The sequence below is a fragment of the Neoarius graeffei genome, chromosome 6 (assembly GCF_027579695.1).
Source record: "Neoarius graeffei isolate fNeoGra1 chromosome 6, fNeoGra1.pri, whole genome shotgun sequence".
NCBI classification, from domain to species: domain Eukaryota; kingdom Metazoa; phylum Chordata; class Actinopteri; order Siluriformes; family Ariidae; genus Neoarius; species Neoarius graeffei.
The window spans coordinates 91,884,570-91,907,864 of NC_083574.1; the positions used below are offsets into that span (position 1 = coordinate 91,884,570).

Here is a 23,295-nt window from a genome sequence, read left to right on the forward strand (position 1 = left end):
GACCTTCTTGCTGTGAGACGTCAGCGCTAACCACTACACTATCGTGCCGCCTCTTGTTGTAAGATATAGCCTAATAAATACTGATGTGCTGCCCCTTTAACCTTGCTCTGGTGTTAGCTTTCTGTTACTATCTCTTATGTTAACGGGTCGGTTTTGACCCGTGTCTTAAATCAGCCAGAAAATACCCTTAAAACAATTATTTATCATCCAATTTGTTTCTTACCTCTTGGTTACCTTGTTAGGCTCCCTTATCCATGAAAAGATTGGTTTTAATATTTTTGTTGTGGCCCCCTGGGCCTTTCTTTTAACAGCATACCCCTCGTTTTCAATATAAAAAAGTGGTCAAATGAACCTCAAGAGAATAATGTAAACAAATAAAAGGTTGTTCTGTTACCTGACTATTACTGAGGGGTATTAGATCACATCTCTTAAATGTTCAAAAAAAAAAGATTTTAATTTTAATATTATCAACTATAGTAACATCTATGGTGTTTCGGGTCAATTTCGACCCATATATATTTACTTCAAGAAAAGGGCAAAAAACAAGTCTTTTTTTTTTCAAAAAAAATTCCTGCCTGTTGATGCGTCCCAGAGACAATCAGTAGCCTCATTGCTGGATCTGTACACTCCAGCAAGGAGAAGAACACCAGTGTAGGCATCCAGGCATTCCTCATCAATGTCATTCCACATGTTGCCATGGAATTTTTTTCCTTCAAGGTTTGTCATAGCAATTATGACTTTTTTTTTGTGGCAATGGCATAAACAGATCAAAACATGACTTGATGTCACTTACTCTTGTCACAGCAAACCTTGTGATCCCAGGGGTCATTTTGATGACATTTGCAGTAGCTGTCATCAAATCAAATCAAATCAAGTTTATTTGTATAGCGCTTTTAACAATAAACATTGTCGCAAAGCAGCTTTACAGAATTTCTCATTCTCTCTCATTATCTCTAGCCGCTTTATCCTGTTCTACAGGGTCGCAGGCAAGCTGGAGCCTATCCCAGCTGACTACGGGCGAAAGGCGGGGTACACCCTGGACAAGTCGCCAGGCCATCACAGGGCTGACACATAGACACAGACAACCATTCACACTCACATTCACACCTACGGTCAATTTAGAGTCACCAGTTAACCTAACCTGCATGTCTTTGGACTGTGGGGGAAACCGGAGTACCCGGAGGAAACCCACGCGGACATGGGGAGAACATGCAAACTCCGCACAGAAAGGCCCTCGCCGGCCACGGGGCTCGAACCCGGACCTTCTTGCTGTGAGGTGACAGCGCTAACCACTACACCACCGTGCCGCCGCTTTACAGAATTTGAATGACTTAAAACATGAGCTAATTTTATCCCTAATCTATCCCCAATGAGCAAGCCTGTGGCGACGGTGGCAAGGAAAAACTCCCTCAGACAACATGAGGAAGAAACCTCGAGAGGAACCAGACTCAAAAGGGAACCCATCCTCATTTGGGCAACAACTGTCCTGCCATGTACATCAGGAGGTACTGAGCTCCAACAGATGTTGCCACTTTTGGATCTGAATGTTTCAGCAGGAGCAGCTTCAGCACCGGTGACCTCCTCATCAGACTGATCAGATGTGTCTGTGTCTTCCGGTTGATACGCCACATCATCTTCCTCCTCAGAGACCTGCTCATCTCCATCGCTATACTGCTCTGTGTCCTCTGCCTCATTATCAGCAAAGATATGATCCAGAGCTTGGCTTACATTCAGTCCTCTTCTCATTGTTGCATGCTGTAAATTGGAGATGTGTACTCTGCAAGTCACCAACTCTAAACTCAATTGGCCTTACATGCCTGGACATGTCTGTCTTTGTTTGTTCTGTCAAACAGGCAAAGAGAAAAGCCCCTGACTGAAGCTCAAGTGGTTGGAGGAAGAGCTGGCTGTAGGCTGTTGGCTGATTGTGTGTTTATGATTTCAGTTTTGGCATTTATTATTGCTTTATAATCTTATATTTTAACTGGGTCGAAATTGACCCTAACAACACAAAGGTCATGATTTTCACCAGAGCATTTTATAATTTAGTAAAATTATTTTTTTGGATTTTATTTTGTTTAAATAGAAGTTCCTGACAAAGTCAAAAAGTCTTGATGCAATAAACAAATTTATGTAGTACTTTTATGCATGCTAAACCTAAAAATGGGTCGGTGCCAACCCTAACACTAGAGGAAGGTGATTGTGGACTCTGCCGTGCTGTGTGTCTCTTTAGACTCGCTAATTAGTTCCTTTTCATGGACAGGGGGCTTGGAGTGAAGCTGTTGTTGTTGGTTTTTTACTCATTCATTTTCTCAGCTGAACCCTAGAATGCATATGTCTTTTCACTATTCTGCCCTTGTTAGCTATCTGCCAAGTTCACAACTAGTCTGGCTAATGCGACTTCAAAGTTCTACGAGCTATTGGTCTGGCCAAGATATTCAGCCCAACCGTTTCCCAGAGCCCGTGGTTGACCCGCCTCCCTGAAATGCCTCAGTTTGCTACTGGTCGAAGCCAGAAAAGGCTGTGACGAAGCTTAAACCAATCACATCACTCTTTCCTCTGACGTATGTGACGCGACGATAGGATTCTCGCTGAGCCCCATTGATTTGGCTACTAGCGGGGCTAACTGGTAGATTAAACTCTTACCGAAGCCAGTCGGGAGCAAGGTGAAAACGTCCTTCCTTTCAATAAATACCTCCAGGGCTGCTCTTTGCTCCGTTTTCAATGAGAACTTCCCATTGAATGCTTTCAATACAGCATGATTCTGTAAACAATCTATGGCTTCCGGTCGCAGTTCTACTACGTCACTGCCTTGAACATGCCTCTACCCAGGGCCGTTGGAGATGCTCAAAGTTGATTGGCTCCCGATTTTTCCAGAGCTTGGAAGAGCTGGAGATAGCTTGCCTGGCCAGACTAAGCTCGCAACAGGCCCTCGTGTTGCGTCACGCTTAGGATGGGCGGGCCCAGGCTAGTTCACAACAACTAACAAGGGTAGAATAACTGAAAATCAACTCTCATTTGTAGCTGTTTATTAGCCTACTGCTAAAGAAAATTTACCTTGCTAGATAATGAGAGAAGTTTTTAACATTAATGAGTCTGGTGTAGTGACGGTTGTATTCAAAAGTTACTTTTGTTGAAGCGGTAAGTCCTTGATTTTCTTGTTTTTAATACTGGTAAGTGATTAGAGGTAGAGAGAGGAAAGAAAGACTGAAAACACACCAAAAATAGCAGGTCTGATGGAGGTTAGTGGTTAAAAAAAAGGAAATTGTTTCTAGCTTTCAGTTGAGACTCTTTTGTCATTAATTAATATTCCATGACCCATTTAATGCAGCTTACAGATTTGTGCTAGCAAATGTTTTATTGAAAATGTTCTGTTACTATTATAAGCTGATGGATAGCATTTATATCAGTAGACCCATACTTAATAGAAATAACAATGAGATCTGCTATAGGCTCTGTGCTTTACTCAAAAAGTAATGGCAAAGAGACATTATGAGGTTAATTTTTATCCATAAGGAGAAGTATGCCCTTTGCACTCAGTCCCCGCATCCCCAATTCCCCAATGGCTCATCCCCCTAATCATAAATGTCCCTGCTTGGACTATTGAAGAGGCACTTACTAGTTCATATGGCATCACAAGTTATTCAAACTGATCAGATGCAGTGAAGAAATCTTCCAGTCATTCTCTCTCAGATCCTGGTAAGATTATAAACACTCTGTAATATAATAACAGTATTCTCTAAACCACAAAACATAACATATGTTTTGACTGGACATTGGAACTTAACTGATTTCCTCCATCCCTTTGTTAATTATATTGCATATTGGATTAAAAAAAATCTCTGAGTTTATACTGAACTGGCCTAAGTTTCCCAAAAGCATCGTAGCACAAAGATCATCATTAAATGGTAGAGTGAGCAGCAGAATGAACACACTCTCTCCCCTAGTTAAGATGCTCTTCGCATTAAGAGGCTTTTGGGAAACCTACCCCTGTTTTGTTGGCATGTTTGTTAGTGGAGCTTTTATTTATTTATTTTTTTTATTTTAATGACGTTTTTTATTAATATAGTGTTGTATGAGTAAAGGAGTTTTATTTTTCCTGCTTTAGCAAACACTATAAAAGAAAAAAAAACAACAACTTTTTCTGTGAACATTTGCCTTTCATGAAGTCAAATTAAAATATTTTCTTTGAAAGACTATGACAGTGTTGTGGTAAAAGCTTATACTCATCTTCAGAATAGACTGTAAAGTGGGATTTTTTTTTCCCTGACATACCATCATTAAAGATTATTCGAACAAAACTTCTGCAAAATTAAATATTGTGGTACAGGTCTTTGAGCAGGGCGGCACGGTGGTGTAGTGGTTAGCGCTGTCGCCTCACAGCAAGAAGGTCCTGGGTTCGAGCCCGGGGCCGGCGAGGGCCTTTCTGTGTGGAGTTTGCATGTTCTCCCCGTGTCCGCGTGGGTTTCCTCCGGGTGCTCCGGTTTCCCCCACAGTCCAAAGACATGCAGGTTAGGTTAACTGGTGACTCTAAATTGACCGTAGGTGTGAATGTGAGTGTGAATGGTTGTCTGTGTCTATGTGTCAGCCCTGTGATGACCTGGCGACTTGTCCAGGGTGTACCCCGCCTTTCGCCCGTAGTCAGCTGGGATAGGCTCCAGCTTGCCTGCGACCCTGTAGAAGGATAAAGCGGCTAGAGATAATGAGATGAGATGAATGAGGTCTTTGAGCAGTATTTTCATATCTTTGTTTTCAATATCACCCACCACTATGAAATGCTCACTGTTACAACAATAATCACACAAAAAGAAACTTGAAACCACCCCCCCCCCCCAAAAAAAAAAAGACCAGCCATTTGTCTCCAAAGGCAAAACAGGCTAAATCAGACACAAAGGCCTACTTCTTTCAGATTAAAGTAGCTCAGATTTAAAAGTCACGCCTTTTTTGAGCCGCCCATAAGTGGAGTTTTACTGGAGAGATTTTTTTTTTTTTTTTGCATATGTATAAATACCAGGAATCTTTACTCATCACCCAGTCAAAACATCAAGCCAGGCATATTTTCACTTAACCCTTATCACTATTCTTTATCCAAATAGGTTGATGGAGTCTGTCTTTACTCTCCTGCATGTAGTAATGGCCATAATTAATTTTTCCAGAGCAAATGGGACTGCTTGTAGCCTACAAGGAGAGCCTGCATACCCACAGATATGGAAGAATGGTGATATAATTGTTGGAGGGGCTTTCCCCTTCCATAGTAGTTGGGAGAACATTGACTTATCCTATGTGGTCCTACCACCTCCAATCAAGTGCAAGAGGTAAGCAGCATAGGAAAGAGACCTTTTAACTAAATAGTACACATTTAAATTGAATCATACTAAATAGTAATATATGTAACCACATACGGTAGCAGTCTAGTCTTTACATTGTTTATCTTACTTCCCTATCCAGCCTTGATTTGCGAGCACTACAGCTTTCCCAGACATTGATCTTTGCAGTAGAGGAGATAAACAACAGTTCTTCTTTACTGCCAGGTGTCTCTCTGGGATACAAGATCTATGATACATGTAGTTTTGCAGCACAAGGGATTAGAATGGCCATGGCACTTGTGAATGGAAATGAGAACTCAATTTCAAATGATCCCTGTACAAAGCCAGCCCAGGTCCAAGCCATAATAGGTGAAACATACTCATCAGTGTCTATGGCTATAGCAAACAGTATTGGGCCATTCAGTGTTCCTATAGTAAGTATTTGTGTAAGTGGTTATCAATGCAAATAATTGAAAAGTACAAAAGAAATATGCATCTTTCATTTTGACTAATTTTGTGTTAAGCTAGATGATGGTACACAATTTTTATTTTATTTTATTATTATTATTATTATTATTATTTTTAGATCAGTCACTATGCCACCTGTGAATGTCTCAGTGACAAAAAGAAATATCCATCATTTCTGCGAACTATTCCCAGTGATTATTACCAGAGCAGAGCACTGGCAGAGATGGTCAAGCACTTTGGCTGGACCTGGGTGGGAGCAATAAGAAGAGATGATGACTATGGTAACAATGGAATGATTGCATTCACTGAAATCGCAGGGCAGTTGGGCATCTGCTTGGAATATTCACTTCCATATTTTAGAACATACTCAAAAGAAAGAGTGTTGAGAATCATTGACCAGATCAAAATCTCTACTTCTCGTGTGATAGTTGGATTTCTTGACACCTGGGATTTGGAAGATCTGTTGCATGTATTTTTTGAATACAACATCACTGGATATCAATGGGTGGGAACAGAGGCCTGGATCTTTGACCCAGCGCTAGCCAATTTGGACAAGTACAATATATTGCAAGGGGCTATAGGACTAGCTATCCCCAAAGCCAAGGTGACAGGTCTGCAGGATTTCATTCTTGATGTAAAACCATTGAAATCTGTAGGCAGTGCCATTTTTCCTGAATTCTGGGAGGCACTTTTTGACTGTGGATATACAATGCAGAATGATTCAGAGGGCTTGCCAGTGTGCACAGGAGAAGAGAAGCTGTCTGAAGTGGAAAACACATTCACTGACATGTCCCTGATGCCCATTTTTAGTAATGTGTATAAAGGAGTTTATGCCATTGCCCATACTCTACACAACCTTCTTGGCTGCCAAACAACATGCTCTACAAAGGAACAGCCTGATCCTCTCACAGTGAGTCAATAAACATTATTTCTTACACTTTAAAGAGCATGACACATGACACGCTAATTCAAATATCTGTAGAAAGAAACATGTCTAAATAAAAAATAAATAAATAAACAAAAATAAGTAATACAGGTAAATTTTATCAGTTTCTAGAACACCTCAAAAAGATATATTTCAAAACCAAAGAAGGGGAAGAGGTTTATTTTGATAAAAATGGTGACCCTCCAGCAAAATATGAGATAATAAACTGGCAAACAAATAAAGAGAATCAATATGAATTTATCACTGTAGGACTGTATGACTCTACTTTACCTAATCATGATCAATTAGCAATAAACATGGCCTCTATAGTATGGGCACAAAATACCAGTCAGGTAAGTAAAAGGAAGAAAAATGTTTCCTTAACTATTTGTAGAGAGTCTTTATATGTCATTTGCACTTTCATTTTTTTTTCAGGAAAATTAATAATTTTCTAAATTGTAGGTACCTGTATCTGTATGCAGTGAGAACTGCCCTCCAGGTACAAGGAAGGCTGTACAGAAAGGAAAGCCTATCTGTTGCTTTGACTGCATACCATGTGCTGAAGGAGAGATCAGCAATATGACAGGTATAAAAATATCCAGAAAGGAAGCAACTGCAAAAAATATTGGAATTATTCATGTCATTAGAGATATGTATAATTCTCCAACTGGTATCTAAGAAGGTTCAATATACTTTTGCATTTTCACTCAATCCTGCTGATTGTTTTGACTGTACATCTAATCTGTGTGTGTGTGTGTGTGTGTGTGTGTTTCCTTTCTTTTCTTTTTTAATGTCTATTTCAATCTATGACAGATTCTATTGAATGTGAACAATGCGCTCAAGATTACTGGTCAAATTCACAGAGAGATGAATGTGTAAAGAAGGAAATTGAATATCTATCCTATGAAGAAACTATGGGGATTTTGTTAATGGCTGTTTCTATTATTGGTGCATTTCTAACAATGGTAATATCAGTAATATTCTTTAGACATAAACATACCCCAGTAGTCAAAGCCAACAACTCTGAGCTGAGCTTCCTGCTGCTCCTTTCTCTGACTCTGTGTTTCCTTTGTTCACTTACTTTCATTGGTCAGCCTTCTGAGTGGTCCTGTATGTTGCGCCACACAGCGTTTGGGATCACCTTCGTCCTCTGCATCTCCTGTGTACTGGGAAAAACCATAGTGGTGTTAATGGCCTTCAGGGCTACACTTCCAGGTAGTAATATAATGAAATGGTTTGGGCCTCCACAGCAAAGACTCAGTGTCCTTGTCTTCACTCTAATACAGGTCCTCATTTGTGTGCTTTGGTTAACCATATCCCCTCCTTTCCCTTTCAAAAATCTAAAGAGCTACAAAGAAAAAATTATTCTAGAATGTAATCTGGGTTCTACCATAGGTTTCTGGGCTGTGCTAGGTTATATAGGTTTTTTGGCTTTTTTATGTTTTATTTTGGCTTTTCTGGCTCGTAAGTTGCCTGATAACTTCAATGAAGCCAAATTCATCACATTCAGCATGCTCATCTTCTGTGCAGTATGGATCACTTTTATTCCTGCTTATGTCAGCTCTCCTGGAAAATTCACTGTAGCTGTTGAGATATTTGCCATTTTGGCCTCAAGCTTTGGCTTACTGTTTTGTATATTTATTCCAAAGTGTTACATAATCATACTGAAACCAGAAAAGAACACTAAAAAGCAACTTATGGGGAAAGCACCAGTGAAGTGAGCTAATAGCCTATGTATTAAATTATAATATTTAAATCATATGATCAGTGAAATATTAAACATTGCATGTTTGCAAAACTAGCAGTTTTGGCCATACACATTCATTTGCTCTTGGTAACTCTTTTCCAACATATTATAAAATTCTATTGATATGAAAGGAAAAATTGTAGAATGCAAATGACAGGCAATATGCTATCAAATCCTAATACAAATGTCAGGTTCTGCATATAAGCATAGGGAAGGACCTATCATTATAGTTAAAGGGCATCACTTGCTCAAAACACTTATTTAAATGTGCAATTAGCCATAAGGGCATCAAGTAATTATGCTTATTAAAAGTGATTAATTAATTCAATGTAAATGGGCATTACCTTAGCCATTTTTAAACTTCTTACACTATGCTCACAAGAACAGGAACTGTCATTCAATGATCTCTCATGACTGGCTGTCTTGCATTCTCACACTTAAACAATATCAACTTTAATTCCACCACAACATTCATAGCTTAGTTAAAAAAAAAAAAAGCTAAAATAATGGTTTCTGTTAGCTTCCTTGTAATTATAGTTTAGTGAAAAAAAAAGACCTTTAGATTGCTGCTGTTATAGTTGGATACTTATTTTGATATCATAGGAGGTGAAATCAAAAATTCCAAGACTGTTCCTGTTGTGAATGAAGGGAGCGTGGGATGGTCATGTGCATGCAGCAGGAGGGAGCAGTAACAGCAGTGGCTTTTCCACTACCAACGCGGCTGAGTTGGGCTGAGCCGTGCGCTGCTGAGTTGGGCTGAGTCAAGCTGAGTGGGGCTGTTGGGGTTGCATGAGTCAGTATGCCAAGTGACATCATGAATATCAGTGTCAAAATGGGGACCTGTATCCCATGCATTTTTGTGACAATGTGCACGTGTGCATTTGTGATTTTACGATGTACCAGAAAGCAAACATTAAATTCGGTGTCAAAATCAGGATATCAACAATGAAGACCCTGGAAATGACTCTGATATCTTCGTCAAGAGGGGCAGAACGTCATCCTCCAGTGACACCCTGCCCCTCTTGAAGCATAAATGGCACTCAAAACACCTGTCTTCATTGCCATAGGATTGCTGAAGCATTTCAAGGGTCTCCATTGCACATGTACATGCTTTCACAAAAACACATGTAACACAGGGCCCAGTGTTGACAGTGCAATGTCACAGCATACTGACTCACAAGAGTTACTGCTTGCTCCTCTTGCATATATATGGCCCATGACCTCACCATGCTCTGTTCATTTGCAACAGGAACAGTCCTAAAAACTTTTTATCTAATATATATATAAATATATATATATATATATATATATATATATATATATATATATATATATATATATATATATAAGCACATATGAGAGAGAGAGAGAGAGAGAGAGAGAGAGAGAAAGAGAGGAGAGAATATTCCATGGTAGTGCGAAGACATAAAATTTATCTTCGAGTGGGAAAACACTGGAAGTGATGTCATCAGAGTGAAAGATCGGGCAATACGTCACTCAGATCTGTGGTGCATTTCTGATGAAAAATATGAGTTTTTCAACACGAGAAGATAAACTTCATTTAGGTTAATTGGTGGCTCTAAATTGGCCGTAGGTGTGAATGTGAATTGTTGTTTGTCTTAATCCTGCTGTTAAATTGTGGTTTTAATCCTGTTGAAAGAGCCATCTCGGGCCAAGTTCAGTTCAAGTTCATACTTTTCTACCTCATTCAGTGTGCCACCAATTTTCACAACAGCCCCTGTACCACTAGCTACCACACACAAAGCTTCAATAATCCACCACTATATTTCACAGTACCTTATGAGGGGCTTTTCCTTGTATGTATGTATTCACACAAATGAATGAGAACTCCTTACACTAGCTAGAGATGTATATTGTTTAAATGTCTCAACTCTGTCCTTGATAAAGGATGTATGTTGTAATTGCTGTAATCCATTCTTAAAGCTCAATTCAATTAATGTCACAATTCAGGACTTTCCATAATTACCTGGTCCTGACGGGCATGGTGCATTCTGATATGTGCGTATATGTATAATATATACATATTATGATTTGTCTAAAAGGGTATTTTTCCTCTAGTAAGCATCTCATCTCATCTCATTATCTCTAGCTGCTTTATCCTGTTCTACAGGGTCGCAGGCAAGCTGGAGCCTATCCCAGCTGACTACAGGCGAAAGGCAGGGTACACCCTGGACAAGTCACCAGGTCATCACAGGGCTGACACATAGACACAGACAACCATTCACACTCACATTTCTAGTAAGCATATTATTATTATTATTATTATTATTATTATTATTATTATTATTACAACTACTACATTACATTACATGACATTTAGCAGACACTCTTATCCAGAGCGACATACAACAAGTGCAAAAGTCAGGTCCTAGAAGTGCTGAATTTCTAGACAAGAAAGTTCTAGTGCTAAGTGAACAAGTAACAGAATAACACCTTGTTGAATATTCTGCTGAAGTAACAACAATTAGCAAACAGCCAAGTAAGCCAAGCCAACCATACAAATGAGCTGACAAATTACAACTAAATAGAGCAAAATAAAACCCCAGTGGCCAACACTATGTCATCATGACCTGACTAGACTGTACACAGCCTGAGTTGGTCAAGACAGCTAAGACAGCTACATGATTACACAGTGGGCAGGGAAGGAGGGGAGAGGTGCAGCCTGAAAAGGTGGGTCTTCAGTCTACGCTTGAAGGTGATCAGGGACTTGGCAATTCTGACCTCAATGGGAAGGCCATTCATTCCACCAATGGGGAACCAGGACAGACAGCAATCTTGAGTAAGCTGGGTAGGAGCAGAGAGGAGGAGGGGCAAGGCAACCAACAGCAGCAAAGCATAGGGATCTGGCTGGCATGTAGGGTCGGATCAGTCCCTGGAGGTATGCTGGACCTGACCCCTTGAGTGCCTAGCAAGCTAGCACCAATGTCTATGAAATGGGAAAAAAATGTTCTTTAAATGTTATTATTATTATTATTATTATTATTAGTAGTAGTAGTAGTAAACATACATTACCAATAGTAAAGCATAGCACATCATAGGCCACTATTTCATATTGCCATAAAGGAGTTCATACTATTGCAATCAGATATACACTGGCCAGATAGATAGGGCCTACCCAACGGGTTTTGCTATATTACATGCTATATATTTGCATCATGATGAAAACACTGAATATACAGGTACTTTCTCACAATGTGTGTTGATCTACTGTTTCTGCACCAAATAAACTGTTTTATTACTGAGGAAATGTTTATTGCACAGATATAAAAACATTAAAAACAGATCCATTAGTAAGTTGGGAAACACTCCTTGTCTTTAGAGGCTGGTGATTACACATGGGCTAAACTGACAAAAGAGGCACTTTTTAAGTTTATTACAGGATATAAAGGGCCTTTGTGGTAAAGCTGTCCCTGGAGCTGCCATGCTTCTCTGTCAGGTAACCTGACTAAGCATTCTTCCTCATGCCAAAAGCCTGTCATCATGAGGAGCAAGCTGAAAATGAACATGAAATCATCTTTTGAGATATTCATGCTCAGCTTGCTCCTCATGACAGGCTTTTGGCATGAATAAGATGGTTAGTAAGGTTAACTCAAAGCTTGTCATGAGAAGCAAGCTGAACATGAATGTATCATCTTTTGAGATATTGCATCATAGTTTGAGGACAAGCGACAAAATATACCAAAGCATTTCAGTTATTAGCATTAACAGTTATTTTATGTGTTTATATTAGCATTATATAATGAATCACGGGCGGCACGGTGGTGTAGTGGTTAGCGCTGTCGCCTCACAGCAAGAAGGTCCTGGGTTCGAGCCCCGGGGCCGGCGAGGGCCTTTCTGTGTGGAGTTTGCATGTTCTCCCCGTGTCCGCGTGGGTTTCCTCCGGGTGCTCCGGTTTCCCCCACAGTCCAAAGACATGCAGGTTAGGTTAACTGGTGACTCTAAATTGACCGTAGGTGTGAATGTGAGTGTGAATGGTTGTCTGTGTCTATGTGTCAGCCCTGTGATGACCTGGCGACTTGTCCAGGGTGTACCCCGCCTTTCGCCCGTAGTCAGCTGGGATAGGCTCCAGCTTGCCTGCGACCCTGTAGAAGGATAAAGCGGCTAGAGATAATGAGATGAGATAATGAATCACAAGGGTGCTACAGGGCTATTTACTGTACTTTTATTATTTTCTATTTGATGGTCTAAAACACATTAAGAAGGCAAGGAATTCTACTTATTAACTTTTGAAAAGGTACATCTGTTAATTTAAAAGCATGCCAGGTGACTACCTCATGAAGCTAGTTAAGATAATGCAAATAGTCTGCAAAGTATCATCAAGGTAAACGATGGTGACTTTGAAGAATCTAAAATATTAAGTACATATTTAGCACTTTCTTGTTTCCCATATAATTCCATATATGTTTTCTATGTTAATTCATAGATTTGATGTCTACAGTACTTTTCTACAATGTAGAAAAATAGTTAAAATACAGAAAAATCTATGAATGAGTAGGGGTGTCTAAGCTTTTGAATGGTACTCTCTCTCATATATATATATACACACACACACACACACACACACACACACACACACACACACACACAGTGGTGCTTGAAAGTTTGTGAACCCTTTAGAATTTTCTATATTTCTGTATAAATGTGACCTAAAACATCATCAGATTTTCACACAAGTCCTAAAAGTAGATAAAGAGAACCCAGTTAAACAATTGAGACAAAAATATTATATGTAATATTGGATCATTTTCCTCAATAAATAAATGACCAAGTATAATGTTTTTGTCTCATTTGTTTAACTGGGCTCTCTTTATCTACTTTTAGGACTTGTGTGAAAATCTGTTGATGTGTTACCGGTAGGTCATATTTATACAGAAATATAGAAAATTCTAAAGGGTTCACAAACTTTCAAGCACCACTGTGTGTGTGTATATATATATATATATATATATATATATATATATATATATATATATATATATGCAACAAATAATCTAATCTAATCTAATCTAATCTAATCTAATCTAATCTAATCTAATCTAATCCAGAAACAACACCACAACATTTATTATGGTGTGACTCTGCTGGGTGCCTGATGGACAGCAGTGAACCAGCACTTTCACTTTATATCATTACTGTATAGTTACCCTCAAATCTCAAATTTGATATGTCAAACAGTTGTCTAGTTACATCTTTCACATCCACACACTTATAGAGCTTGGAGCATACAGCCGCAGGTTCCTGCACTTACATCCATCTACCACCCTTACATGACAGAAATTGTCAATTGTCCAGCAAGCTAGTGGACTAAAAAAAACTGTTTTAACTAGTTAACCCCGCCGACAGTAGTCGGAGGGGTTATTATTTTCACCTGCGTCAGTCTGTGTGTGTGTGTGTATCTGTCTGTCTGTCTGTCTGTCTGTCTGTCTGTGTGTCTGCAAGATATCTCAAGAACCAATGGATCGATTTGGACCAGATTTTGTACATGTGTTGCCAATCACCCAGGAAGGAAACCATTAAATTTTGGAGGTCAAAGGTCAAGATCATGGCAGAACTTCGAAATTTTCGCCCAATGTATTTTAATAGGGAAAAGGCGGGGTTTGCACTCGTTAGAGTGTCCCTGTCTAGTTTTATATGAAATTGTCATTAATATTTTCCATAAAATGTGTTAGAAAATAAACAATTTTTAAAAAGCAAATTAAAAATAACCACTGGATAAGAACCCATCAATCTGATGTAAATAAAGATACAAATTTCATTGTCTGGTGGTCAAGTCTTGAGATATGTTGCCTTGCACTTATAGTCGGGTTTTCTGTGGTGGTACATATTCATCGTTCAAACATATGTACAGATGTCATACAGTCAACGCCATCAAAAATCATGTCAGTGCATTTATCTTAAGTATGGGGCTCTGCTATAACACAATCATAGGCAATAGGAATATAAAAATTTTTGTGTACATAATATACTTTATTTGGAGGATTGCAATAGCAAGGCCCAATTGATATGAAAATGTACATGAGATAGTGCTTTGTTAAAGGGAAGTTATTTTCAGAATAATCATTTGTATGTACATTTGCACAATACTGTAATACAATGAAAATGTGGCCTTCTTAATAACACTGCAAATTAATGAGGCAATGCACTTGTAAAGCCTACACCCAAGGGTCTAATCAATTTGTGAGTGAAAGAGTTCTATTAAAGCCCAAACCCTGGCCATGGTGTTGAGAGAGGGATGAGAATGAGGTTCCTGCATACATGGCTTTTATTCACCCAGGTGAGAGCAGCTGATCCTCCTTGCAGATTACTAGGGCTGCACAATCCTCCTCAACTCAGTAAAGATGGGGATGTAATGATTGGTGGTATCTTTTCCTTTCACATAAAATGGGATGAGACAACACATGTCTTTACATCTGGGCCCCAGCAACCACAATGCATAAGGTGAGGGGTCAATAGGGGAATTTTAATTTGTTGAATTTGATAAGCAGTATTATAATGTGGTTCAAGATTTATTCAGATTAACAGAATCAGAACATTGCCATTCATTATTTTCATGACAACAGATGCAAACCTGCTACTGTATTACAGTTTATGGTGCTCACAAAAATTGTGTGTGGTTTTGGTTTCATGGTCCTGTAGTTTAAGCCTCCGTGAATTTCAAAATGCTCAAACAATGGTATTTGCCATTGAGGAAATCAACAATAGAACTGATATTCTTCCTGGAGTCAAATTGGGTTATAAAATCTATGATGCCTGTGGATCAAGAGAAATGACTACAAGAGCCTCATTGTCCTTGGTTAATGGCAATAGTAAAAAGACATCTGAAATGTCTTGCTCCAAACCTGATACAGTTCAAGCAATCATAGGACAAACGTCATCAAGCCCCTCAATTGCCCTTTCTACAACTGTGGGACCTTTGCGCATACCTGTGGTAAGACCTCTTCTTTTTTCATGTGTAAAAGCAATTAAAACAATGCTCTTAAGTACAAAGTAAATGACATGTTATTGAAATGTTTGTATTTCAGGTTAGTCACTTTGCAACATGTTCCTGCCTAAGTAACAAAAAGAAATACCCATCTTTCTTCAGAACTGTTTCTAGTGATTACTACCAGAGTAAAGCTTTGGCAAAATTGGTCAGACATTTTGGCTGGACATGGGTAGGGGCTGTCTGCAGTGATAATGACTATGGGAACAATGGCATAAATGAATTCATCATTGCAGCTAAAGAAGAAGGAATCTGTGTTGAGTATTCCAAGCCATTCTTTAGGACAGACCCCAGAGAAAAAATTCTAAAAATAGTTGATTTAATAAAGGCTTCGACCTCCAAAGTTATTATAGCATTTGTATCATATTCTGACATCGGGGTGCTTTTAAAGGAAATGGCCTCACAGAACTTGACTGGGTTTCAGTGGATTGGAAGTGAGTCCTGGATTTCTGATATGAACACAGCCAATGCTGAATGGCAGCATCTTCTGAAAGGATCCATGGGTTTTACTATCCCAAAAGCTCAAATAAATGGCCTACGGGAATTTTTGACCAATTTAAATCCAGCTTCTGGTGTAGATGCTTATACAGAGTTGTGGGAGACAATATTTGATTGCAAATTTCCCACACAAGGCAATGTTGAGATTAAAAAACTATGCAAGGGCAATGAAAGTCTCAGTGAGGTTCAAAACCATTATACAGATGTTTCAGAATTAAGACTGGCACATAATGTTTACAAGGCTGTATATGCTGTGGCTTATGCCCTGCATAACAGATATGACTGTTCAAGGATGGACAGTGGACAAGGGAGTCAAAGAAAATGTGCAAACATAACAGATAATAAACCCTGGGAGGTAAGAGTAACAATATAGCCTTGTGAAAACAAACAAACAAACAAGCAACATTTCACTGAAGAGTTTCCAATGCTTTATTTAGGTAATGAATGAGCTGAAGAAACTGCACTTCACCTCGTCAACTGGGGAGGATGTATATTTTGATGAAAATGGAGACCCAGCAGCCAGGTATGAACTACTGAATTGGCAACAAGGAAAAGATGGTAATATAGTGTTTGTTAAAGTGGGCTTCTATGATGCCTCTCTGCAAACAGACCTTCAGCTGTCATTTAATAACAACAGTATAGCCTGGGCCCACAACAAAGCACAGGTAAATGAAAATGTCTGAAAAACAGACATAATGTACAATAAATATATATTTTTAAAAAGAATAAATATGCAGAATAAAAATGTTTTTCAGGTGCCAGTCTCTGTGTGTAGTCTGAGTTGTCCCCCAGGCACCAGGAAGGCTGTGCAGAAAGGAAGGCCAATCTGCTGCTTTGACTGTATACCATGTGCAGAGGGAGAAATCAGTAATATAACAGGTATAATGACTACCAGTTTGCTTTAATAATGCACACCAATACCAGAAAGATTTAAAAGTTTTATTACTGAGGTTACGAAAGACAATATAATTGCAATTACATAAATGGCTAAATTGATTGCACATTTTTCTTTCCTTAGATTCTGTAACTTGCATTAAGTGCCCACCAGAACTGTGGTCAAATAAAAGGAAAGACACCTGTGTCTTAAAGCTGGTTGAATTCCTGTCATTTGAGGAAATAATGGGGATCATTCTTGTATCATTTTCTTTGTTAGGAGTAATTTTCACCATTTGCATTGCTGTAATTTTTTTTAAACACAAGGACACACCAATTGTTAGAGCAAATAATTCTGAACTGAGCTTCTTGCTGCTCTTCTCACTGACTCTTTGTTTCCTCTGTTCACTTACATTCATTGGTCAGCCCTCTGAATGGTCCTGTATGTTGCGCCACACAGCATTTGGGATCACCTTTGTTCTCTGCATCTCCTGTGTCCTGGGGAAAACAGTAGTGGTGTTAATGGCCTTCAGGGCAACACTTCCAGGAAGTAATGTCATGAAATGGTTTGGGCCTCCACAGCAGAGACTCAGTGTACTTGCCTTCACACTTGTACAGGTCATTATTTGTGTACTATGGTTAACAATATCCCCTCCTTTTCCTTACAAAAATATGAAATACTACAAGGAAAAGATCATATTAGAATGTCATGTCGGCTCAGCAATAGGTTTCTGGGCTGTGCTGGGTTATATAGGACTCCTGGCTCTTTTGTGTTTTATTTTGGCTTTTCTGGCCCGGAAGCTGCCTGACAATTTCAATGAAGCCAAATTTATCACATTCAGCATCCTCATATTCTGTGCAGTTTGGATCACCTTTATTCCTGCTTACGTCAGCTCTCCTGGAAAATTCACTGTCGCTGTAGAAATATTTGCTATTTTGGCCTCAAGCTTTGGTTTACTATTCTGCATATTTGTTCCAAAGTGTTATATAATCATATTGAAACCAGAAAAAAACACTAAAAAGCAAATGATGGGGAAAGCACCTACTCAGTGATGTACCTCTTTAGATATTATCCTGTTGTTTAAGCTAGAACACATTCTTTAATTTTTGTGAACAATTAGATATATTGTGGGTGGGAAAAGCTGTCTTAAAAGATATGACAGAACACAACAACAATAACAACAAATTGACCAAACAAAACACACACACACACACACACACACACACACACACACACACACACACACATGTCCACATGAGAGTGCACTTAGAAATTACAATTTTGGAACAATTTTATTTATTTGTTTGTAAACAGTTAGTAATTTGAGAATTTTGTGAGAAAACCTGTCTTAAAAGTGAAAGGACAACACATAACACATAATAACAACAATAACAACACACACACACACACACACACACACACACACACATGTCCACATTGTGTGTGTGTGTGTGTGTGTGTGTGTGTGTGTTGTTATTGTTGTTATTATGTGTTATGTGTTGCCCTTTCACTTTTAAGACAGGTTTTCTCACAAAATTCTCAAATTACTAACTGTTTACAAACAAATAAATAAAATTGTTCCAAAATTGTAATTTCTAAGTGCACTCTCATTGATTTATCATCAATAAAATTAGCTGTGCACATGCAGGTTAAGGGACTGGTTTTATGTCCTTTAACATTACTGTATGGAAAACTGGCTGAAGCAATGTTGTGTCTGTGACAAATTCAGCAACTGGGCCCTGTATAATTCCCTGTAATATAGTGCATTACACATGTATATACCCTATGAATTCATTATATTGTTTCACACATTTAGACCTTATTTCAGCTGTAGCCTGTAATATATGAGAGCAAAAGAAAATAAATAAATAAACAAATAAATTACTAAAGATTCAAGTTAATTCCAAGTTATTTTCTGTCTGCTATTTCACACAAAAGTGTCTTAAAAACATCAATAGGAACAATAAGCAGCAAACATTATGAACAAATTAACAGCATAGCCACAATGATTATAGCAGTCCCTGAGGAAGGGTATTGGAAGTGGATAATATCAAGCATTCCACTACAAAGGTGACAATGTCTTTTGTATTTCACAAAGAAATTGGAGAGAGAACAGAGGAGTATAGAAACATCAGCATATTCCTCAGACAAATTCAGGGAAAGAATTTAAATGCATATGGGAGGATATGTAATAGATTTGAGCAATGCAAGTAAGTAATTAATAGATAGATAGATAGATAGATAGATAGATAGATGGATAGATGGATAGATGGATAGATGGATGGGCAGGGCAGTGGTGTAGTGGTTAGCACTGTTACCTCACAGCAAGAAGGTTCTGGGTTCGAGCCCAGTGGCCGACAGGGGTCTTTCTGTGAGGAGTTTGCATGTTCTCCTCGTGTCTGTGTGGGTTTCCTCCGGGTGCTCCGGTTTCCCCTGCAGTCCAAAGACATGCAGGTTAGGCTAATTGGTAGCTCTAAATTGACCGTAGGTGTGAATGTGATTGTGAATTGGCGTTTGTCTCAATGTTTCAGCCTTGCGATGATTTGACAACTTGTCCAGGGTGTACCCCGCCTCTCGTCCATAGTCAGCTGGGAAAGGCTTCAGCTTGCCCACAACCCTGCACAAGATAAGTGGTTATGGATAATGGAGGGAAGACTCTTTTTGTGGGGAATCATTTTCTGTATATTCTCCTTGCATATAACACCCCTTCTTGCATGTAAAAAATAATTGTGGCAAACCCTCTACATGCAAGCATGTAACATTTCTACCTTCATTACATCTATTATGTTAAGGTCTGAAAATATAAAGATAATTGCTACATAATAGCAATTGACAATTTTTGTTAACAATGGTGATTCTCCAGCAAGAAACAAACTACTAAATTTGTGAAGAGCCATAAAAAGTGGTTATCATCTGCTACTAAAATGAAATATGCCCAAAAGACCAGAGGCATATTAAAAGGTCATGTAGGCAAAAGGATGACTACCCTTTTTTATTTTTATTTATTTATTTCGCAGAACTTAACTGAATTCCCAAGTGGATATTTTAAAACACTGGTGACTTATCATTTCACAAACCAGCACCACTAAAATGTGAAAACATGTCACATTACAGTTTATTATTGTTATTGCAGCAATAGTTTTCCCTCATGTGTGGCAGGTGCTAGTGTCTGTGTGCTCTGAGAGCCATCCCTCAGGTACCAGGAAGGCTGTTGTGAAAAGGAAACTGTCTGTTATTATGACTGCACACCAGGCCCACCAGGAGCAATTGCCAACAAAACAATAAATTTTCCTCCTGGCTGTTGTGGTATTTGGTACAACCAACTGGTAAATTATATCATGCAAATAAAATACATCAATATGTATTGATGTATATAATCGTTCCATTGAGAATTATTTAAATATGTTTTGAACTTTGACCCAATTCAGACTTCCATCTCAGGTGATCCAATCAAAAGTGGACTGCTGGATAGATAACTTTCCACACTAGGCACTGTCTCCGCTGTGTCTTGACATGAATAATGTTGCCAAATTGTTGGCATAGACACATAACCAACATTTACTCTCCTAGACTGACTTAATTTTTGTACTAAATTGTTATTTTATCACCAGGCTTATATTGTAATATCTGACGAACGTACTAAACCGACTGACACTGCATGCTTTCTCAACAGGACAGCAGAATTCTCACAGCAGTGTACATAAGCAGTGTAAATGCTTATAATACAACCACTGAGTCCACATTTTAGTTTAACTGAAACTCATTACTTGAAGGAAACTCATTTATTCAATAAAACTGAAATAAATAAATCATTATATATATATATATATATATATATATATATATATATATATATATATATATATATATATACACACACACACAACCCCGATTCCAAAAAAGTTGGGACAAAGCACAAATTGTAAATAAAAATGGAATGCAATGATGTGGAAGTTTCAAAATTCCATATTTTATTCAGAATAGAACATAGATGACATATCAAATGTTTAAACTAAGAAAATGTATCATTTAAGGAGAAAAATGAGGTGATTTTAAATTTCATGACAACAACACATGTCAAAAAAGTTGGGACAAGGCCATGTTTACCACTGTGAGACATCCCCTTTTCTCTTTACAACAGTCTGTAAACGTCTGGGGACTGAGGAGACAAGTTGCTCAAGTTTAGGGAGAGGAATGTTAACTCATTCTTGTCTAATGTAGGATTCTAGTTGCTCAACTGTCTTAGGTCTTTTTTGTCGTATCTTCCGTTTTATGATGCACCAAATGTTTTCTATGGGTGAAAGATCTGGACTGCAGGCTGGCCAGTTCAGTACTCAGACCCTTCTTCTATGCAGTCATGATGCTGTAATTGATGCAGTACTGTATGTGGTTTGGCATTGTCATGTTGGAAAATGCAAGGTCTTCCCTGAAAGAGATGTCATCTGGATGGGAGCATATGTTGCTCTAGAACCTGAATATACCTTTCAACATTGATGGTGTCTTTCCAGATGTGTAACCTGCCCATGCCACACGCACTAATGCAACCCCATACCATCAGAGATGCAGGCTTCTGAACTGAGCACTGATAACAACTTGGGTCATCCTTCTCCTCTTTAGTCCGAATGACACGACGGATTTCCATAAAGAACTTCAAATTTTGATTCGTCTGACCACAGAACAGTTTTCCACTTTGCCACAGTCCATTTTAAATGAGCCTTGGCCCAGAGAAGACGTCTGCGCTTCTGGATCATATTTAGATACGGCTTCTTCTTTGAACTATAGAGTTTTAGCTGGCAACGGCGGATGGCATGGTGAATTGTGTTCACAGATAATGTTCTCTGGAAATATTCCTGAACCCATTTTGTGATTTCCAATACAGAAGCATGCCTGTATGTGATGCAGTGCCGTCTAAGGGCCCGAAGATCACGGGCACCCAGTATGGTTTTCCGGCCTTGACCCTTACGCACAGAGATTCTTCCAGATTCTCTGAATCTTTTGATGATATTCACTGTAGATGATGATATGTTCAAACTCTTTGCAATTTTACACTGTCAAACTCCTTTCTGATATTGCTCCAATATTTGTTGGCGCAAAATTAGGGGGATTGGTGATCCTCTTCCCATCTTTACTTCTGAGAGCCACTACCATTCCAAGATGCTCTTTTTATACCCAGTCATGTTAATGACCTATTGCCAATTGACATAATGAGTTGCAATTTGGTCCCCCAGCTGTTCCTCTTTTGTACCTTTAACTGTTCCAGCCTCTTATTGCCTCTGTCCCAACTTTTTTGAGATGTGTTGCTGTCATGCAATTTCAAATGAGCCAATATTTGGCATGAAATTTCAAAATGTCTCACTTTTGACATTTGATACGTTGTCTGTGTTCTATTGTGAATACAATATCAGTTTTTGAGATTTGTAAATTATTGCATTCCATTTTTATTCACAATTTGTACTTTGTCCCAACTTTTTTGGAATCGGGGTTATATTTATTTATTTATTCACTAGTTTCTCAGGCTGGAAAAACAAAATCATAGGTAAAGATGTGTGCAATTTTATGTGCAAAAACTTTATCCAAGAAAAAGGAAAGGAGATACAGAACAATATAGAGATGAGGGGGAGGATTTGGTCAATTCAATAATTGTGATTCTGCAATATTCATGTGAAACTGAATATGATTACTAAGCAAACACCATACAGAAAGCAAAGTCTCAGTTTGACTTTAACTGATGGTGATATTGCAAATCTATTTATGTAATCTGAATATTACATCCATCCATCATCTGTATCCGCTTATCCTGTACAGGGTCACAGGCAAGCTGACTATGAATGATCCCAGCTGACTATGGGCGAGAGGCAGGGTACATCTTGGACAAGTCACCAGGTCATCACAGGGCTAACACATAGAGACAAACAACCATTCACACCCACATTCACACCTGCGGTCAATTTAGAGCCACCAATTAGCCTAACCTGCATGTCTTTGGACTGTTGGGGAAACCAGAGCACCCAGAGGAAACCCACACAAATACAGGGAGAACATACAAACTCCGCACAGAAAGGCCCCCATCAGCCACTGGGCTCAAACCTAGGACCTTCTTGCTGTGAGGTGACAGTGCTAACCACTACACCACAGTGCTGCCCTTAATATTACAATTAATATAAATTTATCTTAATGATACAATTAATCTTAATATGCCTGCCATATGACAACCTTGTGGAATGCATGTATTGGACATTTACACTATCAATGTATTCTTATTAACAGGCCCTAAGTGAATAATGTAGCCATGTTAAGGCTATTAAATAAATAAATAAATAAATAAATAACCCACTGAGATATTTTATTATGATTTATATTTTACAGTCATGATTGTTTCTATTCGTGTTTTGCTTCTACATGTTCTGTAGATTTGATGGGAGGGGCTTGTGTGAATTACAGCTGGAATTAAAGTTTGAGTCTATTGAAAAATCAGAG

General features: G+C 38.6%; 2 protein-coding genes across 2 annotated transcripts; both read left to right on the forward strand.

Moving 5' to 3' along the window:
- Window positions 1-5,097: 5,097 nt before the first annotated feature.
- LOC132887575 (extracellular calcium-sensing receptor-like) lies at window positions 5,098-8,417 on the forward strand. Its single transcript, XM_060923040.1, has 6 exons — window positions 5,098-5,312; window positions 5,446-5,737; window positions 5,890-6,681; window positions 6,822-7,049; window positions 7,159-7,282; window positions 7,510-8,417. Exons 1-6 carry the CDS (start codon window positions 5,098-5,100, stop codon window positions 8,415-8,417), a joined length of 2,559 nt encoding a protein of 852 aa, XP_060779023.1.
- A 6,690-nt stretch (window positions 8,418-15,107) lies between these two features.
- Window positions 15,108-17,870, forward strand: LOC132887576 (extracellular calcium-sensing receptor-like). Its single transcript, XM_060923041.1, has 5 exons — window positions 15,108-15,392; window positions 15,487-16,299; window positions 16,382-16,609; window positions 16,700-16,823; window positions 16,963-17,870. Exons 1-5 carry the CDS (start codon window positions 15,135-15,137, stop codon window positions 17,868-17,870), a joined length of 2,331 nt encoding a protein of 776 aa, XP_060779024.1. The 5' UTR covers window positions 15,108-15,134.
- The last annotated feature ends 5,425 nt before the right edge of the window (window positions 17,871-23,295 follow it).

What these genes read in the sequence shown, in the direction of transcription:
- LOC132887576 (XM_060923041.1), top strand. Translation starts at nt 15,135, where the DNA reads ATGGTATTTGCCATTGAGGAAATCAACAATAGAACTGATATTCTTCCT. An exon ending in GGGCCCACAACAAAGCACAG is followed by an intron (nt 16,610 to 16,699) that starts GTAAATGAAAAT and finishes AATGTTTTTCAG; the next exon opens with GTGCCAGTCTCTGTGTGTAG. An exon ending in AGAAATCAGTAATATAACAG is followed by an intron (nt 16,824 to 16,962) that starts GTATAATGACTA and finishes TTCTTTCCTTAG; the next exon opens with ATTCTGTAACTTGCATTAAG.
- LOC132887575 (XM_060923040.1), top strand. Translation starts at nt 5,098, where the DNA reads ATGGAGTCTGTCTTTACTCTCCTGCATGTAGTAATGGCCATAATTAAT. An exon ending in AACAGCCTGATCCTCTCACA is followed by an intron (nt 6,682 to 6,821) that starts GTGAGTCAATAA and finishes AAATTTTATCAG; the next exon opens with TTTCTAGAACACCTCAAAAA. An exon ending in AGAGATCAGCAATATGACAG is followed by an intron (nt 7,283 to 7,509) that starts GTATAAAAATAT and finishes AATCTATGACAG; the next exon opens with ATTCTATTGAATGTGAACAA.